At 45.9% G+C, this 19312-nt stretch overlaps 1 protein-coding gene across 3 annotated transcripts in view; it reads left to right on the top strand.

Moving 5' to 3' along the window:
• Nucleotides 1–19312, top strand: part of AP2B1 (adaptor related protein complex 2 subunit beta 1) — a 103691-nt gene that overhangs the window by 379 nt on the left and 84000 nt on the right. The window contains exons 1-5 of one of the 3 annotated variants that reach the window (XM_075905003.2): nucleotides 21–201; nucleotides 5599–5656; nucleotides 11543–11648; nucleotides 13249–13384; nucleotides 14562–14807. In XM_075905003.2, the coding sequence (XP_075761118.1) occupies nucleotides 5620–5656; nucleotides 11543–11648; nucleotides 13249–13384; nucleotides 14562–14807 (525 nt within the window). In that variant the 5' untranslated portion in view covers nucleotides 21–201; nucleotides 5599–5619. Of the gene's footprint in view, nucleotides 1–20; nucleotides 202–5598; nucleotides 5657–11542; nucleotides 11649–13248; nucleotides 13385–14561; nucleotides 14808–19312 lie in introns of those variants that run through there. The other 2 variants (XM_075905002.2, XM_089772151.1) reach the window with 2 other exon arrangements.

Genomic DNA, 19312 nt, shown 5'->3' on the forward strand with positions numbered 1-19312 from the left:
GGCAAGAGGCGGCGCTCTTTGCCCACAGCCGCGTCTCTATGGCTTCGGCGGCGCGTAGGCGCTAGGCGGGGGGAGGGTAGAACTCTATCGCCCTGAGCCGCTCCGCTTCCGGTTCCCGGCCACCGCCTCCTCCGCAGCGGTGTGAGAGTCTCGGCCGCCCCGCCCCGCCCCGCGCCGCGCCCGGACCGCGCCCGACGCCCGGTGAGCGGGCCCCGCCGTGGAGCAGCCCGCGGGTTTGGGGGGCTCTGAGGAGGCCGAGGGGGCGGGTCCGCAGGGCGCGGCCCCGCTGGGGGGCGGGTCCCCTTTGTCTCCAGCCCCGCTCCTGGGGGCCCGGCGCCTTGTCGGGTGTCACCGGGAGACGGGCGGACTCCGGAGCGTTTGTAGCGGCCCCCAGGTTACCCCCCCGGTCTGAGCCCCCGACTCTTTCCCTGGGGCCCCCTGAGGCGAGCGGCCCCGCCCCGAGGGGCCCCGGGGCCGGGCACAAGAGGAGCCCGCGCCCGCCCCGGTTCTGGGCGGTCAGGGCCGGGGTGTGGCGGGTGCGAGCCCCGCGCTGCTTGGAGGCTGTTGTGCGGGAGGGCGTGTGCCACGGGGTGAGACCCCTCTGGTTCAGTCTCCTTGTGAATTTCGGAGGCTGAAAGGAACCGCATGCGTGTGAACCAGCAGCGCGCTCAGAGCAGAGCCGAGCCCGCGGGGTATTTCCTTGTCATGTTCTTTTCTTATCTGGGGTGAGCACAGGCCTCTTGCTGCAAACCTCAAAATCATTCCCAGTTTACTTGTTTGAGCTGAGCAGGTGCTGGTTGGATACCAACTGGGTTGCAAGAGCACAAAGATGAGCTTGATCGCTCATCTTTACAGCCTCAGTCTTCTTTAAACATCCCTCAGCTCTTGCTCATAAAAATCCCTGTTTTCCATCTTGAAAAATTTTTCAACTCTCCTCTTGGTTTGATCTGTGTATTTCCTTGATGGTTATTTGAAACCATTGTCATTTGTGAATCACTGCTCTCACATTGCTCTTTGTTTCTTAGGTTTCACTTGAGACTCACTGTGCCCTATAATGGGTTTCTTAGTAAACTAGATTATACTGAGCACCAGTGGGAAATTGCCTTTGACAGCATGTCTGAAGCTAGCTCCAACATAGTGAAATACAATACTCTGCACCCTGGGGAAAGGCAGTCTTGTATTGTATTTAGAGTATTGTGGTGATGGTGCTTATTAAAATAATAGTCATAAATGTTGTTTGTAATCTGCCAAATCAGGAGGTCATTAGGACACATACTGTGACTAGATTTAAATCAGAGTTGAGTAATTTTATGAGTGCTAATGACATTTGTAACCAAGCAAGCTAAAATAATAAGGCTAATGAAATCTCGGGCTTCAGGGCATAAAGGTCTCCTGTGAAGTTTAGCAAGGCATTTTCCTCCTCTGTGTAGCATTGCACAATTAGTTAAATTTGCATGTAACATTGTGTTACTCACCACCGCAGTGGTTCCTGCTGGACACTCAGGCTATGTCTACACTTGCAGCTTCTTGCATGAGAAATATGCAAATGAGGCAAAGTGTGGAATATTGCCAAGCCTCATTTGCATAACTAATGAGCCACCATTTTTGCAAAAGAGGCTCTTGCGCCAGAGGGAGCGGTCTACACTGCCCCTTCTTGCGCAAGAAAAACCCTCTTGCACAATGCCGTTATTCCTGAAAATAATCAGTGTAGCAGCATTGTGCAAGAAGGTTTTTCTTGCGCAAGAAGGGGCAGTGTAGACAGTTGCTTCTGGCGCAAGAGCCTCTCTTGCAAAAATGGTGGCTCATTAGGTATGCAAATGAAGCTCAGTGATATTCCACGCTTAGCCTCATTTGCATATTTCTTGTGCAAGAAGCTGTGAGTGTAGACATAGCCTCAGGGATTAGCTCCTGTTGGCACTGGCGCGCCCCCTTCCAGTCGGTGTCTCACCTTCCTGTTAATCTGTTTTCCATCATGTATCTGTTCCCATGTTCCTCCCAGACTGCAGAGCCCTTTCCTCTGGGTCCTGTCTTACTGCAGTACTTCCACACTGTGAGGCCCTCCCTTCAGGGAACCCCAAGACCCTGTGCCCACCTTGCCTCAGTGACCCACTGCCAGTTGGCATCTAGACCCTACTTCTGGGCAAACTGAAGTCTGAAATGGCCACTCATCATTGGCAAGGGGGTGGACCTAATGCCTTCTGCTGCTCTGGCTCTCTTTCAGTCCTAGGACACTCAGGCCTTGAGAGAGAGGCCTCAGCCAGGAAGTTTGCCTGTTCAGAGCTCCCTAGCCCTGGCCTGTGTCAGGAAGCTTCTATAGCTTCCCTGGCAGCCAGGTCTCTTCTGCTCCACAGCTGGAGCAAGAGTGTGTGTCTCCTCCCCTCTAGGAGCCCTCATTTATACAGCCATAGCTGCTGGCTCCACAGCCCCAGCCCTCTTCCAAGGCTGGATTTAACCCTTCTTAGGCCAGAGCAGGGCAGGTGCCCCATCTCAGTGCATTATTGGATTTTTGGCCTTGCCTTAAATAGCCAGGTATTAGCCATTATTAGAATGGCAGACTGAATCAGTGGCGGTTCTGGCCAAAGTGAAAGATCCCTGTGCATAAGAAAACTACAGCATAGTGCAAGAGCTACATTAGTGCTCATAACAATGGTGTTGTGCTTGATGCTTTAGTAAGTGAAAGACAAAGTCCTCTTTCAAACTAGGCTAAGCTGTGAAGCTGCAATAGAATTGCAGCTGCAAATAGGCTGCATTTTTAATTACGAAATGAGGCTAATAGCAATTTCCTCTCTCGGAAAGCTGTGGGGATTGCTGCCAACAGTGGTAAGCTTCAGGTATTTAAATTCAGAATGGTGCCATAGCCTGGGCTTTTTGAGTATCTTTCTCCTCTGTCCCTGTCTTTAAACATTGCCGCTTGTGTTGCTGCTCCCAGACACAAAGCTAGCTTATTGGCAAGGCAGTAGCAGAACCAACGTGAACAATCCTGATCAAGGTCATGTTGTTGTAGTTGCTGGGGTGTGAATGGATACACCTGTACGAACACCACAGGCAAGATCTGATCAGGGAGTTGAAAAGATAAGCAAAATATCAGGGAAAGGGGGTTCAATAGCATCAGAAATTCCAAAAGAGGATATGTTTAGGGTCCCCAGGTTAACCTTCCCCCGCCTCCCCCACCTCATGAACAGCACAAACAGGAAGTGATGCTGGCCTGCTGGGTTTTGGGCGGGACAGAGATAGTGGGATGAGTTGAATCACAGAAGTCCCCTTGGGTGTACTGCTTATGCTACTGTCACCTGCCTTTCTGTTCTCTGGGGCTCCCCATCACCATGTCCTGCTGAGCCAGACCCTCTAGTCTTCCCCAGACAAGGCTTAGCACCCCCTGTAGAGCAACACAGACATTGAACATGTTCAGCTCGGGGGGGAGGGCTCAGCACCCAGGAAACCAACCCCCAAAAGGGACCAAACCCCACATAAATCTGTCTTGCGCTGTAAAATTTTTACACAGTGAAAGCTCATAAGGTCCTCCCACTTCATCAGTGAAAAAGAGATGCACAATTTTCCCCCCTCCCGCCCCCCGTAACAGGTATTTACACTGGACTTGATAAACAGGAATGTTTCTATTAAGTACAAAAAGTAGAATTTAAGTGGTTGCAAGTGAAAACAGATCGAAGTAAATTACTAAATAAAAAAAAACCACCTAGCTAGTTCTAATCCACTAAGAAACTTGTTACTAGGGATGTGAAAGTGTAATCGTGTAACATGGCTAACTGATGAGCCTGGGCTCAGTGGATTAACCCTCACACACAGTATGCATGGGAAGCCACCTGCCCTCTTGCGCTGCTGCTTCTGTATCAGAGGCAGCAGCCTGGGGTGGCCATTATGGCTGGTATGTGTAGGGAGCTGACTTCCCCCTAGGCCATACATAACCGCAGAAATGTTCAGTGGTTACACAATTACTTAACAAGTAGGGATGTTAAAGTGTGTTTATGTGCTAATTCAGTGGTCCCCAACGCGGTGCCTGCAGGTGCCATGGCACCCACCAGGGCATTTATGTATGCCCGCCGAAATATCTGGGCTGGCTCCTGCCCCGGGCGTGCGGCACATGGGTGGTGCTGGGCGCAGGGCGCATGGGTGCCCCTGTCTGCAGGTGTGTGGCACATGCGTGGTGCAGGCCCTGGGTGCATGAGTAGCCCTGCTCCGAGTGTGCGGCACATGCGCGGTGCCAGCCCCAGGTGCAGGGCACGTGGGTGGCCCCTGCCCCGGGTGCACAGCACATGTGCGGTGCCTGGCGCAGGGCGCGTGGGTGGCCCTACCTCCGGGCGTGTGGCATATGCGCGGTGCAGGCCCTGGGTGCATGCGTGGCCCTGCCCCGGGCACGCGGCGCGTGCGTGAGCAGCCCCATCCCCGGGGGCCCAGCAGCCACAAAAGGGTAGGGACCACTGTGCTAATTCATACCCTAAACAGCTGTTCTTATCTCAGGTAAAGAACTTCAAGTCAGAGTTGATCTTTTCTCTGGCCTGGGTTGACAGCTATGCTGCATGCCACATGGAACCCAGGGTCAGCTGGGGAGTCCATGGATCAGCTATGCAGCGGCCGCCTTGGGGTTTCAAAGTGGCAGCGCCACTGTGCGGCACTGCCACTTTGAAGTACCCTCACCCCCCCTTTGCTGCTTCTCTCTCATAGAGGCAGAAAGGGGGGATATTGATTAGTCAAAAAACTAGTCTTTAACATCCCTAATATAAAGTCCTGGTAATTTGTACATCATGTTGGTAATCCACTCAGTTTTGTGAAACAAATGTGCAAGTGTTCAAGAAGCTATTCTGACTACAGTCCTCCAGTAACAGACCAACGTGCCTATGCAACTTTATCCCGACACCCAACACACCTATAGCAACACACTGAGGTTGCAGTTCAGCCCTGTAGTAACACACCAATGCAGATGGGATGGTGAGGCGGAAAAGATTTCAGCTTCAAGCTTCCATGAGTTTCTTGTAAAACACTGTTGTGAAAATCGATGCTTCGTTATGAAGAACGAGGAAAAAATGGTTTTGTGGAGTGTGTGGGGAACAGTCGGTTTTGCAATTCCTTCTGGGATGCAGCCCCAGAATGCATCAGTAGGGGGAGCGCTACCCTTTCCTTATTTATGTCCCTCCATTGTCTGAAATGGGTGGTTCTGAAACACAAATCTATTTCCATAAATGCACACTTAAATATAACGTCTATTTTGTGTGGTATTGGGGGCGGGGAGAGGAAGGTTGAAATATGTGGAAAGCACTCAAAGGTCCTTTTCCTCAGTATAATTAAAAACATCCTCACCAGGGAGGATTGAAAAAACATGGGAAATTGTTGAACTCCTTTCCTACCCTATCAGAAACCACCTGCTGTGTTTTGCCACCAAACTTCAGTTGAAACGTATTTTTTAAAAATCCAGTATTATATTATTAGTTGGCATGGCAACATGGTTTTTAAACCTTTGAAATTGGGTATACAGAACCCTTGCTTTTTCCCTTTTGGGATCCCATTGTTTTTCTTGAATGCATGCTTTGAATAGTGGGTCAACAGAAGCTGCAACTTCTGTTCAAATGTTCATTGTTCTTGCAGGTGTGCTAAGGAACCAGAACCATGACGGACTCCAAGTATTTCACAACCAATAAAAAAGGTTAGCTTTAAACTCGCACAGAACTTTGGAGGTTCCTGGAGATGCTCTGTGGCTATAATTTCAAAGTAGCTTTTTTGAATTCCACTTGGAAGAATTTGTGCTTTTCTATTAAATTTGTCCCCATTTCTCTCTCTCTCTCTCTCTCTCTCTCATATCAAGGGAGTACTTCAAAAGTAGGCCAGGAAACAGTCTTTGAGCCCCTCCTCCTCTCACTACATCCCCTTTTCTGTGGTGGTGTCAAAAGGTGGGGCTGAAATGCTAAATAAGTGCAGTATGCAGACTTGATGGCCCAACTTACCTTTCCTGACTCCTGATTTTCCCGAGTACCATGGCAGCAAAATTTGGAGATTGGAAATGCACAACAATTTGTCTGATTTGTTAGGGTTACGTTGAAGGTTTCAGGACCATGGACAGTTTTCAGTCAGACAACTAGAAGTCTGCTTGGGTTTGCTGATTGGGAAGAGTAGGACTGAAGGGCCTTGGTGTTTATACATGCACGTTTTTAGCCATTTGGAAGGCTTCTTATGAACTCACAACAGGCTTCTTTCTAAAAAGTTGTGGGTCTTTGTTGCCTTCTCAAGAGCTATGGTGAAGTTTACAAGAGGAATCATATGCCCAAATCATCCCTATCCCAACCAAGCGCCTCACCCCAGTCAATGATTCTCCCTTGACTTCACTGTTACCGTGGTTGTAACACTAATGATCATCCATAGCACCTTGTTGAAAAGGGGTAGTGTTTTTGAAATATTGTGGATTATGGGCATTAAAGTAGCCATGATGCCCATTTCAGGGAGGCATTTCCTTAGGCCATTACTGTGAAGTCAACTCTGGCCTAAAGGACTAGTAGTAAATCTGGAACATGAAGTCTCCAAACCCTCCAGAACGGATTCTGCATTTTATTGTGTCTGGGGTCAGTGTGGGTAGGAGCAGAATGTTAATTGTCTACCTCTTTCTCCAGTGCTTAAATGTCTGGATGTTTCTGTGGAATGGTCACCATTGCCTTTTGTGTGGTCATTATGCTTTAGAGTAAGCACCCTATGGAAACAAAATAATTCCCCTCTTTTTATGAGTTTGTCTGCACAGGGATTCTCAGGAAATTTAATTCAGATTAACAAAAGGTGCGAATGTAAAGTGGTTTAGTTAAACTGCAGTAGATACTTTTACAGGTGCTCTTACTCCGAATTAAAGTGGTCTTAATTTGATTTTAACATCAGTTTAGATGGCTTTACCATCAATTAAGGCCACTTGAATTCTGAGTAAGAGCATCTGTACAGGGATTTAATATGGTTTAACTTTAATTATGAACTGCATGTCTTAGCAGATGGCTGGTGATGGAAGCAACCATGTTTTTCAGAACAGTAACTTTGCTCTTTTCTAAAGACCTTGGTCATCGGTACTAGCACAAGGAACAAACCTTACTCTGTAAAACATCATGTGAATTTACAGCTCTATAGAATTATTTTATAATGCAGCACTTTTAATGCATCTTTCTACAAGTCAGTTCAGCTGCTGATGTTTCCTGTAGAAATTATGGCTTGCTAACTTAATAGCCCATCAGAGGAAGAGAAGGGCACGTAGTTTGTCTATCATCTCTGCAGTGCGTTCATGACTTCCTCATCTTGCCTGATCAAAGCTCTTGGCACCCAGTGTGTTTGTGACTTAAATGGCACTTGCTAATGCTAAACTTCAAGAACTGAGCTAATGTTTAGGGATAGGAGTAGGATTTATGTACCTCTCTTGTCTCTCAGTGTGCTAGTCTGCGTTGGTCTTTTTTCCAGAGATGACTACCTGCTAGACTATCCTAAAAATGTCATTTGGAATCAAACGTCTTTAAGGATATTGACTGCAGTCTTCTTTCAAATGAGTTGGTATGAAATGACAATCAGGTATCGCTGGCCCATATTGCATTACTGGTTTTTAAACATGATTAGCAATAGTGTCTGATGCTAACAAATCAGTTTCCTCAATGTGTTCTTAGTGGTTTTGAAATCTCTTGCCATAGTATGTTTGCGGTATTCATAATAACCTCCATTTCCTCCACTTGCCATTTGGCATGATGGAATCAGCAACCCAACTTTTCCATCCCAAACGGATTGTTGTCACATGTAGACTGCTGGCTTGACCACTCCTTCTCCTGTTTGAGCAGTGCTCAAGAGAAACCATTCGATCTTCAGGGATGAAAAATGCAGCTTTGTTCTCATTGCTGTTTTCTGTCATGCTTTCAGATTGACAAGCCATGTCCTTGTTCCTATGCTAAAGGCCACCCCCTATGCTATGTCTCAAAATCTTTTGGCTCTGCTTCATAGTTTTAGATCCCTACAAACATCTGAAGGACAGGCACCTCTCAAACCATTCAGCCTTTATGTATTGCAATCATGGGTCTGACGGAGAATCCTACAGTAGTTTGCCTGCATTGGTCTATGCCCATGGTGTCCAACATGCTAGCCACTAGCCACATATAGCTGTTTGGCTGGTTGAGTGTGGCTAGGTGGCTTGAACAATGTGGCTAGTTGGCCAATAGTGTGTGACTATAGTTTGCTCTAGTTGTAGCCACTATAATGGCTACTGCTTCAGAACTGGTTGGACACCATGGGTCTGTGTGCAGCAGAGGTTTGGGTTAGTGTAACACTGTCAGGGGTGCTTTGATCCTCCATGAAAGTTGATACCACAAAGTTTCCTGTGACTCCTGCTATGCTATATGTCCTTGTTAGGTGGCTTATGTATTCTGATGACAGTGATGTCTTGTCTTCCCAAACCAGCTATCATAGAATACTAGGACTGGAAGGAACCTCAAGAGTTCGAGTCCAGTCCCCTGCCCTCATGGCAGGACCACATATGGTCTACACCATCTCTGATAGACATTTGTCTAACCTATTTTTAAATATCTCCAGAGATGGGGATTCCACAACCTCCCTGGGCAATTTATTCCAGTGTTTGACATCCCTGACCGTTAGGAAATTTTTCCTGATGTCCAACCTAAACCTCCCTTGCTGCAGTTTAAGCCCATTGCTTCTTGTTCTATCCTCAGAGGCCAAGACGAACACATTTTCTCCCTCCTCCTTATGACACCCTTTTAGATACCTGAAAACTGCTATCATGTCCCGCCTCGGTCTTCTCTTTTCTAAACTAAGCAAACCCAATCCTATCAGCCTTCCTTCATAGGTCATATTCTCTAGACCTTTCATCGTTCTTGTTGCTCTTCTCTGGACCTTCTCCAGTTTCTCCACATCTTTCTTGAAATGCGGTGCCCAGAACTGGACACAATACTCCAACTGAGCCCTAACCAGCGCAGAGTAGAGCAGAAGAATGACTTCTCGTGTCTTGCTCACAACACACCAGTTAATGCATCCCAGAATCATGTTTGCTTTTTTTGCAACAGCATCACACTGTTGACTCATTCAGCTTGTGGTCCACTATAACCCCTAGATCCCTTTCCGCCATGCTCCTTCCTAGACAGTCGCTTCCCATCTTGTATGTATGGAACTGATTGTTCCTTCCTAAGTGGAGCACTTTGCATTTGTCTTTATTAAACTTCATCCCATTTACCTCAGACCATTTCTCCAATTTGTCCAGACCATTTTGAATTATGACCCTATCCTCCAGAGCACTCGCAACCCCTCCCAGCTTGGTATTATCTGCAAACTTAATAAGCGCACTTTCTATGCCAGTATCTAAATTGTTGATGAAGATATTGAACAGAGCCAGTCCCAAAACAGACTCCTGCGGAACCCCACTAGTTATACATTTCCAGCAGGATTGTGAATCATTAATAACTACTCTCTGAGTACGGTTATCCAGCTAGTTATACACCCACCGTATAGTAGCCCCATCTAAGTTGTATTTGCCTAGTTTATTGATAAGAATATCACGCGAGACCGTATCAGATGCCTTACTAAAGTCTAGGTATACCACATCCACCGCTTCTCCCTTATCCACAAGACTCGTTATCCTATCAAAGAAAGCTATCAGATTGGTTTGACATGATGTATTCTTTACAAATCCATGCTGGCTGTTCCCTATCACCTTGCCACCTTCCAAGTGTTTACAGATTATTTCCTTAATTACTTGCTCCATTATCTTCGCTGGCACAGAAGTTAAGCTAACTGGTCAGTAGTTTCCTGGGTTGTTCTTATTTCCCTTTTTATAAATGGGCATTATATTTGCCCTTTTCCAGTCTTCTGGAATCTCTCCTGTCTCCCATGATTTTCCAAAGATGATAGCTAGAGGCTCAGATACCTCCTCTACGAGCTCCTTGAATATTCTAGGATGCATTTCATCAGGCCCTGGTGACTTGCAGGCATCTAACTTTTCTAGGTGATTTTTAACTTGCTCTTTTTTTTATTTTATCTTCTAAACCTACCCCCTTCGCACCAGCATTCGCTATGTTAGGCATTCCTTCAGACTTCTCGGTGAAGACCGAAACAAAAGTCATTAAGCATCTCTGCCATTTCCAAGTGTCCTGTTACTGTTTCTCCCTCCTCACTGACCAGTGGGCCTTACCCTGTCCTTGGTCTTCCTCTTGCTTCTAATGTATTTATAAAAAGTCTTCTTGTTTCCCTGTATTCCCTTAGCTAGTTTGAGCTCATTTTTTGCCTTTGCCTTTCTAATCTTGCCCCTGTATTTCTGTGGTGTTTGCCTATATTCATCCTCTGTAATTTGTCCTAGTTTCCATTTTTTATAGGACTCCTTTTTAATTTTTAGATCATGCAAGATCTCATAGTTAAGCCAAGGCAGTCTTTTGCCATATTTTCTATCTTTCCGATGCAGCAGAATAGCTTGCTTTTGGGCCCTTAACAATGTCCCTTAGGACGAATTAATCTCAGGAAAGGTCTCTTCAGTTGTTTTATAGGTAGTTTCAGAATTCAGATGTGATTCTTTTTGAGTGTCTTTCCTTATTCTCTCTTTACCTTATCCATGGTGTGTTTTGGTTTTTGACTAAAATTGTCCTGCCATGTTTTTGACACTTTGCTTGTATTGCGCTGTGGTCTGTGTCCTCCCACTCTCCCCTAACTTGCAGGAAGCAAACAGTGACGAGTGAAGACAGGAAAGTCTTGGCAGAATTCTTGGCTAAACTAAACCATGTTCTCCTCTAGTGTTTCCCTCTTTTGTACCTCACTCTTTTTAATCCTTGTTAGATGATCGCTTCTTTGTGCTCTTTCTCAGCAACTAATATAGTGAGGTGGTTTGGTGCCCCAGATAGGGTGAGTTTCTAACATGCATTGTGGCTTTTATTAACTTTTTCTTTGAGGCTATGTCCTCCCTGCCATTACCAGAGTACTGAAGATCAACTTATTTCTCTTCTGAACAGCATCCCCACCAGTCAGTGTTCCCTCTAATTTTTTCCATCCATGTGGGGAATAAATTTTGTTGTGTACCAAGACATGAGCAGATGTGCACCACCAGTAGGAACAGTTGCTGCAAGCTGTGGGCAGCTGAAGGTGCCCTGCAAATCAGCTGGGTGGCACCTGAGTCCTGGGCAGCTGCTCAAGTGCTTAGTTTACAGGGAACACTGCCCTCTGCCATTCTTAAGATCACTGTCCTCAAGGCCACCAGGAGCTCATCTGCACTGCTGTTTGGTAGTAGGGGTATAGCGGGTTGCTTTCTCCCCAAGGTCTGCTCCAAAGGTTAATTGTTCTGACTCTTAGCCTGTGGCAGAAGAGACTGGCAACACATTTTGGCCTCCCATTTGGTGGCTTTCTATTTTTCCCCCATGCAGCTCCTGCTGCTGGTCTTCTGAGGCCTCTTATAACTTCATGAATCATTCACTAGCCCGGAGATAATAGAAACAGTTTTCTAGTGTCGATGAGAGCACAGCTCACTTTCCAGATAATCCTGAAGCTAGATCCATTGGCTTCATGAAATTGAGATTCATCTGTCTCCTTGCAGGAGAGATCTTTGAACTGAAGGCTGAGCTCAACAATGAGAAGAAAGAGAAGAGGAAAGAAGCAGTGAAGAAGGTGATTGCTGCCATGACTGTGGGGAAGGATGTCAGGTAAAGGCTTTTCCCCTCTCCCATATGGTCTCTAATGTCATCTTCTGCCTGGGAGCCTTTCTGTCCTGAGACACTGTGACAGCGTATGCAAATTCACACAGTCCTTTGGGAGGCTTGAGGGATTCTGAACATCTGATAACCTTGCTACCAATTCTGACCCAGTTACAAGTGAAATTCAGGGAGTTCTTACAAAACCCTCTTCACCAGTAGGTCTCCAAACACTTTATGAAGGAAGGCAGGATCATACCCACTTTGCAGCTGGGGAAACTGAGGCACAGAGTGGAGAATGTGATTTGCCTAAGGTTACACAGCAGGCCAGTGATAGAGCCTGGGTCTTCTGAGTTCCCGTCCAATACTCTATCCTGCTGGCCTCCTCTTAATTTCTATCCTAAACTGGGAACAAGTGGGCAATTTCTTTTCTGGGGAACTCCTGGTCTGGAAGAGTAGAAAGAAGCATTACAGGCCTTGATTGAAGGTTTTAGTAGATCACTGGAAGGTAAGGGACAAGCTTGCTAGTACTTTTCTTTGATCGAACCAGTTGTCCTAAATTACATGGGCAATAAATGTAATGCATGGAATGAGAGAGTATTCTCCAGTGCTGGTTTAGGCAAAGGTTTGTTTAAAACCTGGTCTTGGCTTAGCTGTGTTAGGTGTCCTAGCTGGGCTGACAATTTTTAATCCACGTGTTAGCTGACATGGGGTTTTTAGTTTTAAAATAACTCTGAGGTGTTGGATTTAGATGATTGTATGCCATTCTCTACCAGTGTTATGGTTTCAACTAGCAGCCATCAAACCAGGCCTTTGGCATGGCATCTAACATGCTGAATAAACGTTCCTCTTTAAAAAGCAAATGACTGTCAATATTCTCATGTTGTCTTGGCAGCAACTTTTTCAGTCGAGGCTTCCAGCTCTTCTTGGATCCTGCAGTAAAGCCATCGTAATCCTGGGTTCATGGTCCGTTGTCAGGGAAATGAATGTAAGGTTGCAAACTAGCATTATGACTTGGTTGCAGGACAAAGCAGAAGATGAGCTGAAGAGGTAGCACCTTTCAAGTAGCCCACAGCACGTGATCCATTAGCTTGGAGATCTGCATAACTTTCACCAGAGAGATGCAGAAATGAGGAAACCTTCCTCTGAAATGCTGCTTGCAGTCTACTTGGCATTTGTATGAGCTGTGGTTTAATCTCTTAATTGTTTTATTTTATTCTGGGCTGAAATTTGGTTTCAGTCCAAATCAGGTCTCCTGTCCCCCACTAAATGTTATGTGAACTGGTGCTCTCTAGCTTCCAGTTAACTCCAGAATTAGACAAGATATTAACATTGTTCGGTCAATTTCATTACTGATACATGTTCTGCAAGAGCTTGAGGCACAGAACTATATTAAAACCCAGGAAAAACTATTCTAAAAACTCACTGTGAGCTGTGTCTGGGGAGGAAAGTGCCCTCTGATTTGACTATAGGATAGAGCAGCAGCAGAACTCCAGACTTTTCCTAGCCTCAGAGGATACTGCCGTCATGCAGTCAGAGGGCTCATTTCCCCTTTGTGCACCAGTTTATCTAACTTCTTCCTCCCCCCACCTTCTGCCTTCCTTTTATCCAGCTCACTCTTTCCAGACGTGGTGAACTGCATGCAAACAGACAACCTGGAGCTGAAGAAGCTGGTCTACCTGTACCTAATGAACTATGCCAAGAGTCAGCCAGATATGGCCATTATGGCAGTCAACAGCTTTGTCAAGGTAAATTGGCCCATGACTCACCAGAAAATTGCCTTGTACAGTTTGTGTCCAAGTGCTTTGTTTGGCATAGTCTGTTTCTAGGGTGCAGGTAATCTACTTGTTCTCCAGAGTCTTTGGGCAGGTGTGGGACTCTGAGGGGGAGTGTGCAGGGAATTGAAAATTGTTATGCTGTCTTAGACGCGAGGTCCCTCTAGCTCAGTATCCCACAGTGACAAGTGTCCAGTGATTCAGAGGAGAGTTCATAAGCCTAGCCATAGGTGATTCTGAGAAAATCTGTCCCCAGGGAAAGCTTTACTGACCCCTCTCAGTTAAAGGATAGCAGAACTCTTGTTCAGGTTTTAGCCTTCATTATAACTCTCTGGTCTTTCTGGTTATCCATAGAAATGTCTAGTCCACTTTTGTGTCCCACTAACGTCTTGCATCAATACCTTGTAGTAATAAGTTCCTCAGGCCGACTGTGCATTATTTAGAACAGTATTTCCTTTTATCAATCTTAAATGACTTGCCTTTCAATTTCACCTTGTTCCCATGTCATCAGAGTGAACAGCAGAGCCCACTTTTTTTGAACTCTTCAGTATTTCACATTCTTTGACTGTCATCTTTACCAACATTTTCTAACAACTTGACTAAAAACTTATCTCCTAGGTATTCTGTGACTTAATCTTGTAAATAGAATTGAATAGAGGTGCCAGTAAATAAGTCCCAGCATATGTGTGAGCTTTTGATGTGGCAGGAGGGAATGAATTGGCTGCTAAGGAGAGGCAACCAAATATAGAGGGATCTTCTGCTTTTCAAGGTCAGCTCTGGAAGCTCCCTTCATCAGCAGACTCGTGGGGTAGCTGAAATGGAGAATTACATTCTGAAACACACTTCTGTTGAGACAAATTAGTGAGTCTCTCAGCGGAAGTTTTGGCTGAAGAGAAGCATTGAGAATATGACTTCATTATCTGCTAGCAGCCAGGGCTAGAAACTGTTAAGAACCAGTATGGAGTGTTTTCAGAACCAGTGCACTTTCCCAGCCTTTGTCCTGGACCAGAACACTACCTTTCTCAAGTGGGAGGACCCATTGCCCAGGAAGGGGAAAATCAGAACATCCTGACCCCAGCTTTCTGTAGCTATCGTGAAAAATATCAGTGGCTTACATTACAAACCCACTTGTTGTTGCTTCCCCCTGCAGGATTGTGAAGATCCAAATCCCCTGATCCGTGCTCTGGCAGTCCGTACAATGGGGTGCATCCGTGTGGACAAGATCACGGAGTATTTGTGTGAGCCTCTCCGGAAGTGTCTGAAAGATGAAGACCCTTATGTGCGGAAGACGGCAGCCGTCTGTGTGGCGAAACTGCATGACATCAATGCCCAAATGGTGGAGGATCAGGGATTCCTGGATTCCTTACGTGACCTGATTGCAGACTCCAATCCTATGGTAAAGTACCTTAAATACACTCTCTTCATATTTGTAACCGACCAGGTACCAGTAATCAAAAAAGTTCATAAATTGCACTCGCTGTACCACTCCCTTGTGTGTTATTGGGAACATTTACACCCTGTAAAGGGTGGGGCATGCTTTGTTCTTCCAACACACTCATGTTTTCTGTGTCTTTGTAAATTTCTCCACTATGTGAATCTTCCACTGGAAATCTGTATAGAAATAAAATTTCAGCTTACCCCATACCTTTCCTTGGTGTTTACATCCACCTCCCATTCCAAACAAATTTAGAAAAATGCTGTATTGAGAAGCCACACTGGGCTGGAAGTAATGTCAACTTGTTTGTGTGGATTTTGAAAGGGTGGACAGCAGTGAAAATACAATTTTGCTCTGAATCAGCACTTGGGCATGACAGGAGTCAAGAGGCAGAGGTGGAAGCATATTGCAATATTTTGTAATAGATTCACTGGCTTGAAAAGAAATATTGATCAACTTTCTGGCCTGCCGGATGCCCTTTTCCCAGTGCTAGTTATGGAATGGAATCTGGCACTAAAATCAGCTTGATTCTTTCTCCCTGGCTGAAAGTCGAATTACTCCTCTGCCCTGTTCTCCCATCTCTGGTAACGAACAGAGATAAGTTTGATAGTTGTGAAATTGAATCTCCTGTAATTACCCAGCCCTGCTAGGCAGATGGTGAAATGCTGCCACTGCCTTCTCAGAAGGTATCTCCTGTTGCTTTCTAAGGCAGTGGGTTGTGTCGGCAATAACAAAAGTGCTCAGCTAGGCTTGTTTGCGTCCTCCCATCATCTCCAGGGTTAGCTTGTTTAATTCTGGGCTGACCCCTGAGACTGTGTTGGACGTAACCATCTGAGCTCAGCACTCTTCTTTGGCACTAGAGGTCATGTAACCGTGACACAGCAATCCCCTCTGGAGGGACCCCCCGAAGGCTTGGCCTCCAAGCTGGGAATGCTGTAGTGGAAGGTGCTCGGCTCCGGCAAAGGGAGGAGCATGGCAGAGTGTGTGCCTCTTCCAGCCAGGTCAGGAGCTCTACTCGCTGACTCCTATGTGAGTCGTGCCTGGGACTCCTCAGCCATAACAAGGGCACTGCCCGATGCAGGGAGGCCACAGACTCTGAGCACTCCCAGCCCCATTCCTATGGTATTCCTCCCTTTTAGTAACTGTGCTATCTAAAGGTGGACGGAGGTGAGATTTCCCATCCAGGCAGTGGCTCTCCATGCCAGGCATTGAGCACCTTTGTGGGGATGTCTGAAGTAAATGAACGTTCATTCTGTCTTGCTAAGTAAATTCAGAGCCAGCGCGGTTACAGGCCTGAGGTGCGATTGCTCTGTCTGTGTGCACTGCATACAAGCTTCCGTGACAGCCACACCCAGTGGTGCAGGGATTGTTTGCCCTGGGAAAAGGGAGCAGATGGACATCCATTGAGAGCCTTGCCTTGTGGAATTGTAACGCAGTTAGCCATCTCCTATCATTCTCCCCAAGCGTGCTTTGGCCTGGGCTTGGCAGGAGTCTGAATCCAATTAGATTTGCCCACCAGAGTCTCTGTCTTTATGAAGATGCTTCTCTTAGGTGATTTGAGACCCTTTATTGGTCTCCTAGCTTGGAGTTCTTCAGCACCATTCCGTTGTCCTTTGGTGGGCACTTAAGGCTCAGGGTTCAAATCATGCATATTCCTCCTGTTTCAATAAGAGTTAAAATGTGCTACAACGCTTATACAATAGCACATCCCTGATTGCTCCAGCATGCCGCCCATGAGAAGAGTCCATGAGATGCTCAAGCTTCAGTGGATTGATACAATCACTATCTGAGAGGTTTGGGGCTTGTACCTTTGCTGTGCCCATACCAATGCCCACTCATCAGAGGAAAGATCTTACTTGAATGGCGCTGAACCCTTGTCCCTAGGCCTGTCCAAACCAATTAACCTCAGTCGCTTTAAGCAGGAATTCCCTTGGTTCCTGAGGGCACCCACACATTTCAGCACTTGCTTTTGAATGTAAAAATATTGTATTTAATAGGTGAACATGGGCGTTGTATTAAACCCCAAAAGATGATCAATCAGAAAGCTGAATGAGGGGCATTTAAAGGTAGCTGGAGTCCTATTCAGAGGTCAGCAGCAGTTAAGCAGGTAATCCCTCTTTAGAAATGGTGAGGGGCAGGCCAGCTGCATGTTTGGGAAGAGGGTAGCCCTAGGGTTACCACAGCAACCGCTAGGAATTTAGCTGGAGGCAGCTGGTGGCATAATGTAGATGTCCCTCAGGAAACAGTCCGAGGAGAGGCTGGGCATATAGCATGACTAGAAGAGCTTCCTATGAAATTCGCTACTGTATGTAAAGAGAATGTACGTACTAAAACATTTCCCAACAGGCTTTGCAAATAATTGTCATGGTATCTCTCTCTCTGCTTGTCTTTATCAAGGCTTGTCTTCATTCTGTGGCTAAATCGGTACAACTGCAATTGATGCAGTAGCATCAATTCATCTGACCTGCTAAAGATTTAACAAGTTACGCTAGTTGTCATGTAATGTAACTCACATCAAGAGCTCTCCCGTCAACTTAATTAAGTCACCTCCATGAGAGGTGGAAGCTACAATGATGGGAGAGCGTGTCCCGTCATTGTAGCTTGATGTAGACATGGCTTTAACTTGACATAAGTTACATCAACTTAAGTTAGGTGACAACTAGCGTAACTTAGATCGACGTAGAGTGTTGGTGTAGATGGGGTCTTAGGGATTTCCAATGCTTTGCAGACAGCTTCCAGATAATTATCAGTCTCCAGTGCCAGCAGTAAAGGCAAGGGAGACTTTTGCTATGGCTACTAGACATATGAAAAAGTGACTATTCTGTATGTTTGGCATAGTACATCATATGCCACTGAGATTTTCCCTTGTCATCGAAGGAAGGTAGCTGCCCACTGAATTTCAGTAGGAATTTAGTGTTTAATTCCATTAGGTGCTGTTGAAAATCCCAGAACTCCGTTCTTATGGTCTCCTTGAAAAGCTTCAAAATCAGTGAATGGCATGGAAGAGAACCTTCCTCTACTAGGGCAGTATCTGAAGGACAAATGGCTGGAGACCTGTCACTGGGGAGTTGGTGTTTAGTCCACCTAGGCCGCCACCTTCAGTTTACTGTGTCTTGAAACGAAAAGGCAGGTGCTGCCCTGCAGCCAGCGGCGATGCCTGGCACCCGCAAACCACCTGGGGGAATGAGAAGGCATTTTTCACAGTGTTTGACGTTCTAGGCTGCCCAACTCCTGCAAGCAGATGGAAAAGTCAGAGTGCAGGATCTCTCTGTGTTCTGGGGAGAAGGCCAAGCCTGCCATATGCTGAGCAGTGTGAAAGGGACAGGGCCTTGCTCACTGCCTTTCACAAACCTCGCTAGTCAGTCCTAGGATTGGTTGATCAAAGACTCTGGTCGTTATGTGCTGGTAAATGTATCTAAATTAGTGGCTGTAAAAACTCAATGTTCTTATTTTAATATAGTTAAGTGAATTAGCAGGAGCACAGAGGTATAGATTAATCCATTTGTCTCATGCAAGACTGCTTTGAAGGGAGAAATTATACAGTAAATCTGTCCATCAGCAGAGATAGTGAAAGGGAATCTGTTCCTACACCTGAACTCCCTAGTGTTTGTGAATAAAAACAGTGGATAACAGCTTGAGAAATCCCAGTGTACACAATCCTTTTCTTCAGCATTGTTTCTAGGGACTCCAGGCATCCAGTAAATTGGATAATCTCATCATGCAATTTCAGCAGGAAGCAAGAAGAGAGAGTAGAATGGCAATAGATTGTCTCTGCTCTTAGCTATTTTGGGATTCAGGTCTGATCAACTTCATTCAAGCCTGTCATTTCACATTGCTAGCCTCCGTCTGGCAGCTCTATCAGTCTTTTATGCACCCATCGAATCATGCAGAGTGTTGACAACCTGCTCAGACCTGAGAGCCGTGGAAAAGGCAAGCACAGGTGATAAAATGCCAGACCCTTGCTGGGCTTTAGCTAGCAAATAAAAGGTTCTTATTGATTTCACAGCTTTTTAGAGATGGTGAAGCTAAAAGAGTCTGGCTTTCACTTTTGCAAGGCTGCTAGCAATGATTCCAGCAAGAAGATTAGGCATGTGCCAGCTTTCAAGGTATAAACTTAAAAAACAACAAATAGTCTAGCGGCATCTTAAAGACGAACAAAACATGTAGATGGTGGAATGAGCTTTTGTGGGCACAGCTCACTTCTTCAGATGACAGGAGTGTTGGAAGTCCAGATCCAAGAATAAATAAAGAGGGGGGGAGGGAAGGGGAGAGAAGGAAAAAAAATGGAGGGGAGGAAGAAAAAGACAGTGAGTAGATAAGCTTCAGAGGGGTAGGGAGTTAGTCTGTAACAGGAAAGACTTAAAAAACAATAAATAGTCTATTAGCACCTTAAGGACTAAATAGATACAAGAGGCTGATAAGAACCATTAGTTTGCATTTGGAAAGGAAGATGACCAATACCAGAT

This window comes from Pelodiscus sinensis, chromosome 21, assembly GCF_052426305.1.
Source record: "Pelodiscus sinensis isolate ZL-2025 chromosome 21, ASM5242630v1, whole genome shotgun sequence".
NCBI lineage: Eukaryota > Metazoa > Chordata > Testudines > Trionychidae > Pelodiscus > Pelodiscus sinensis.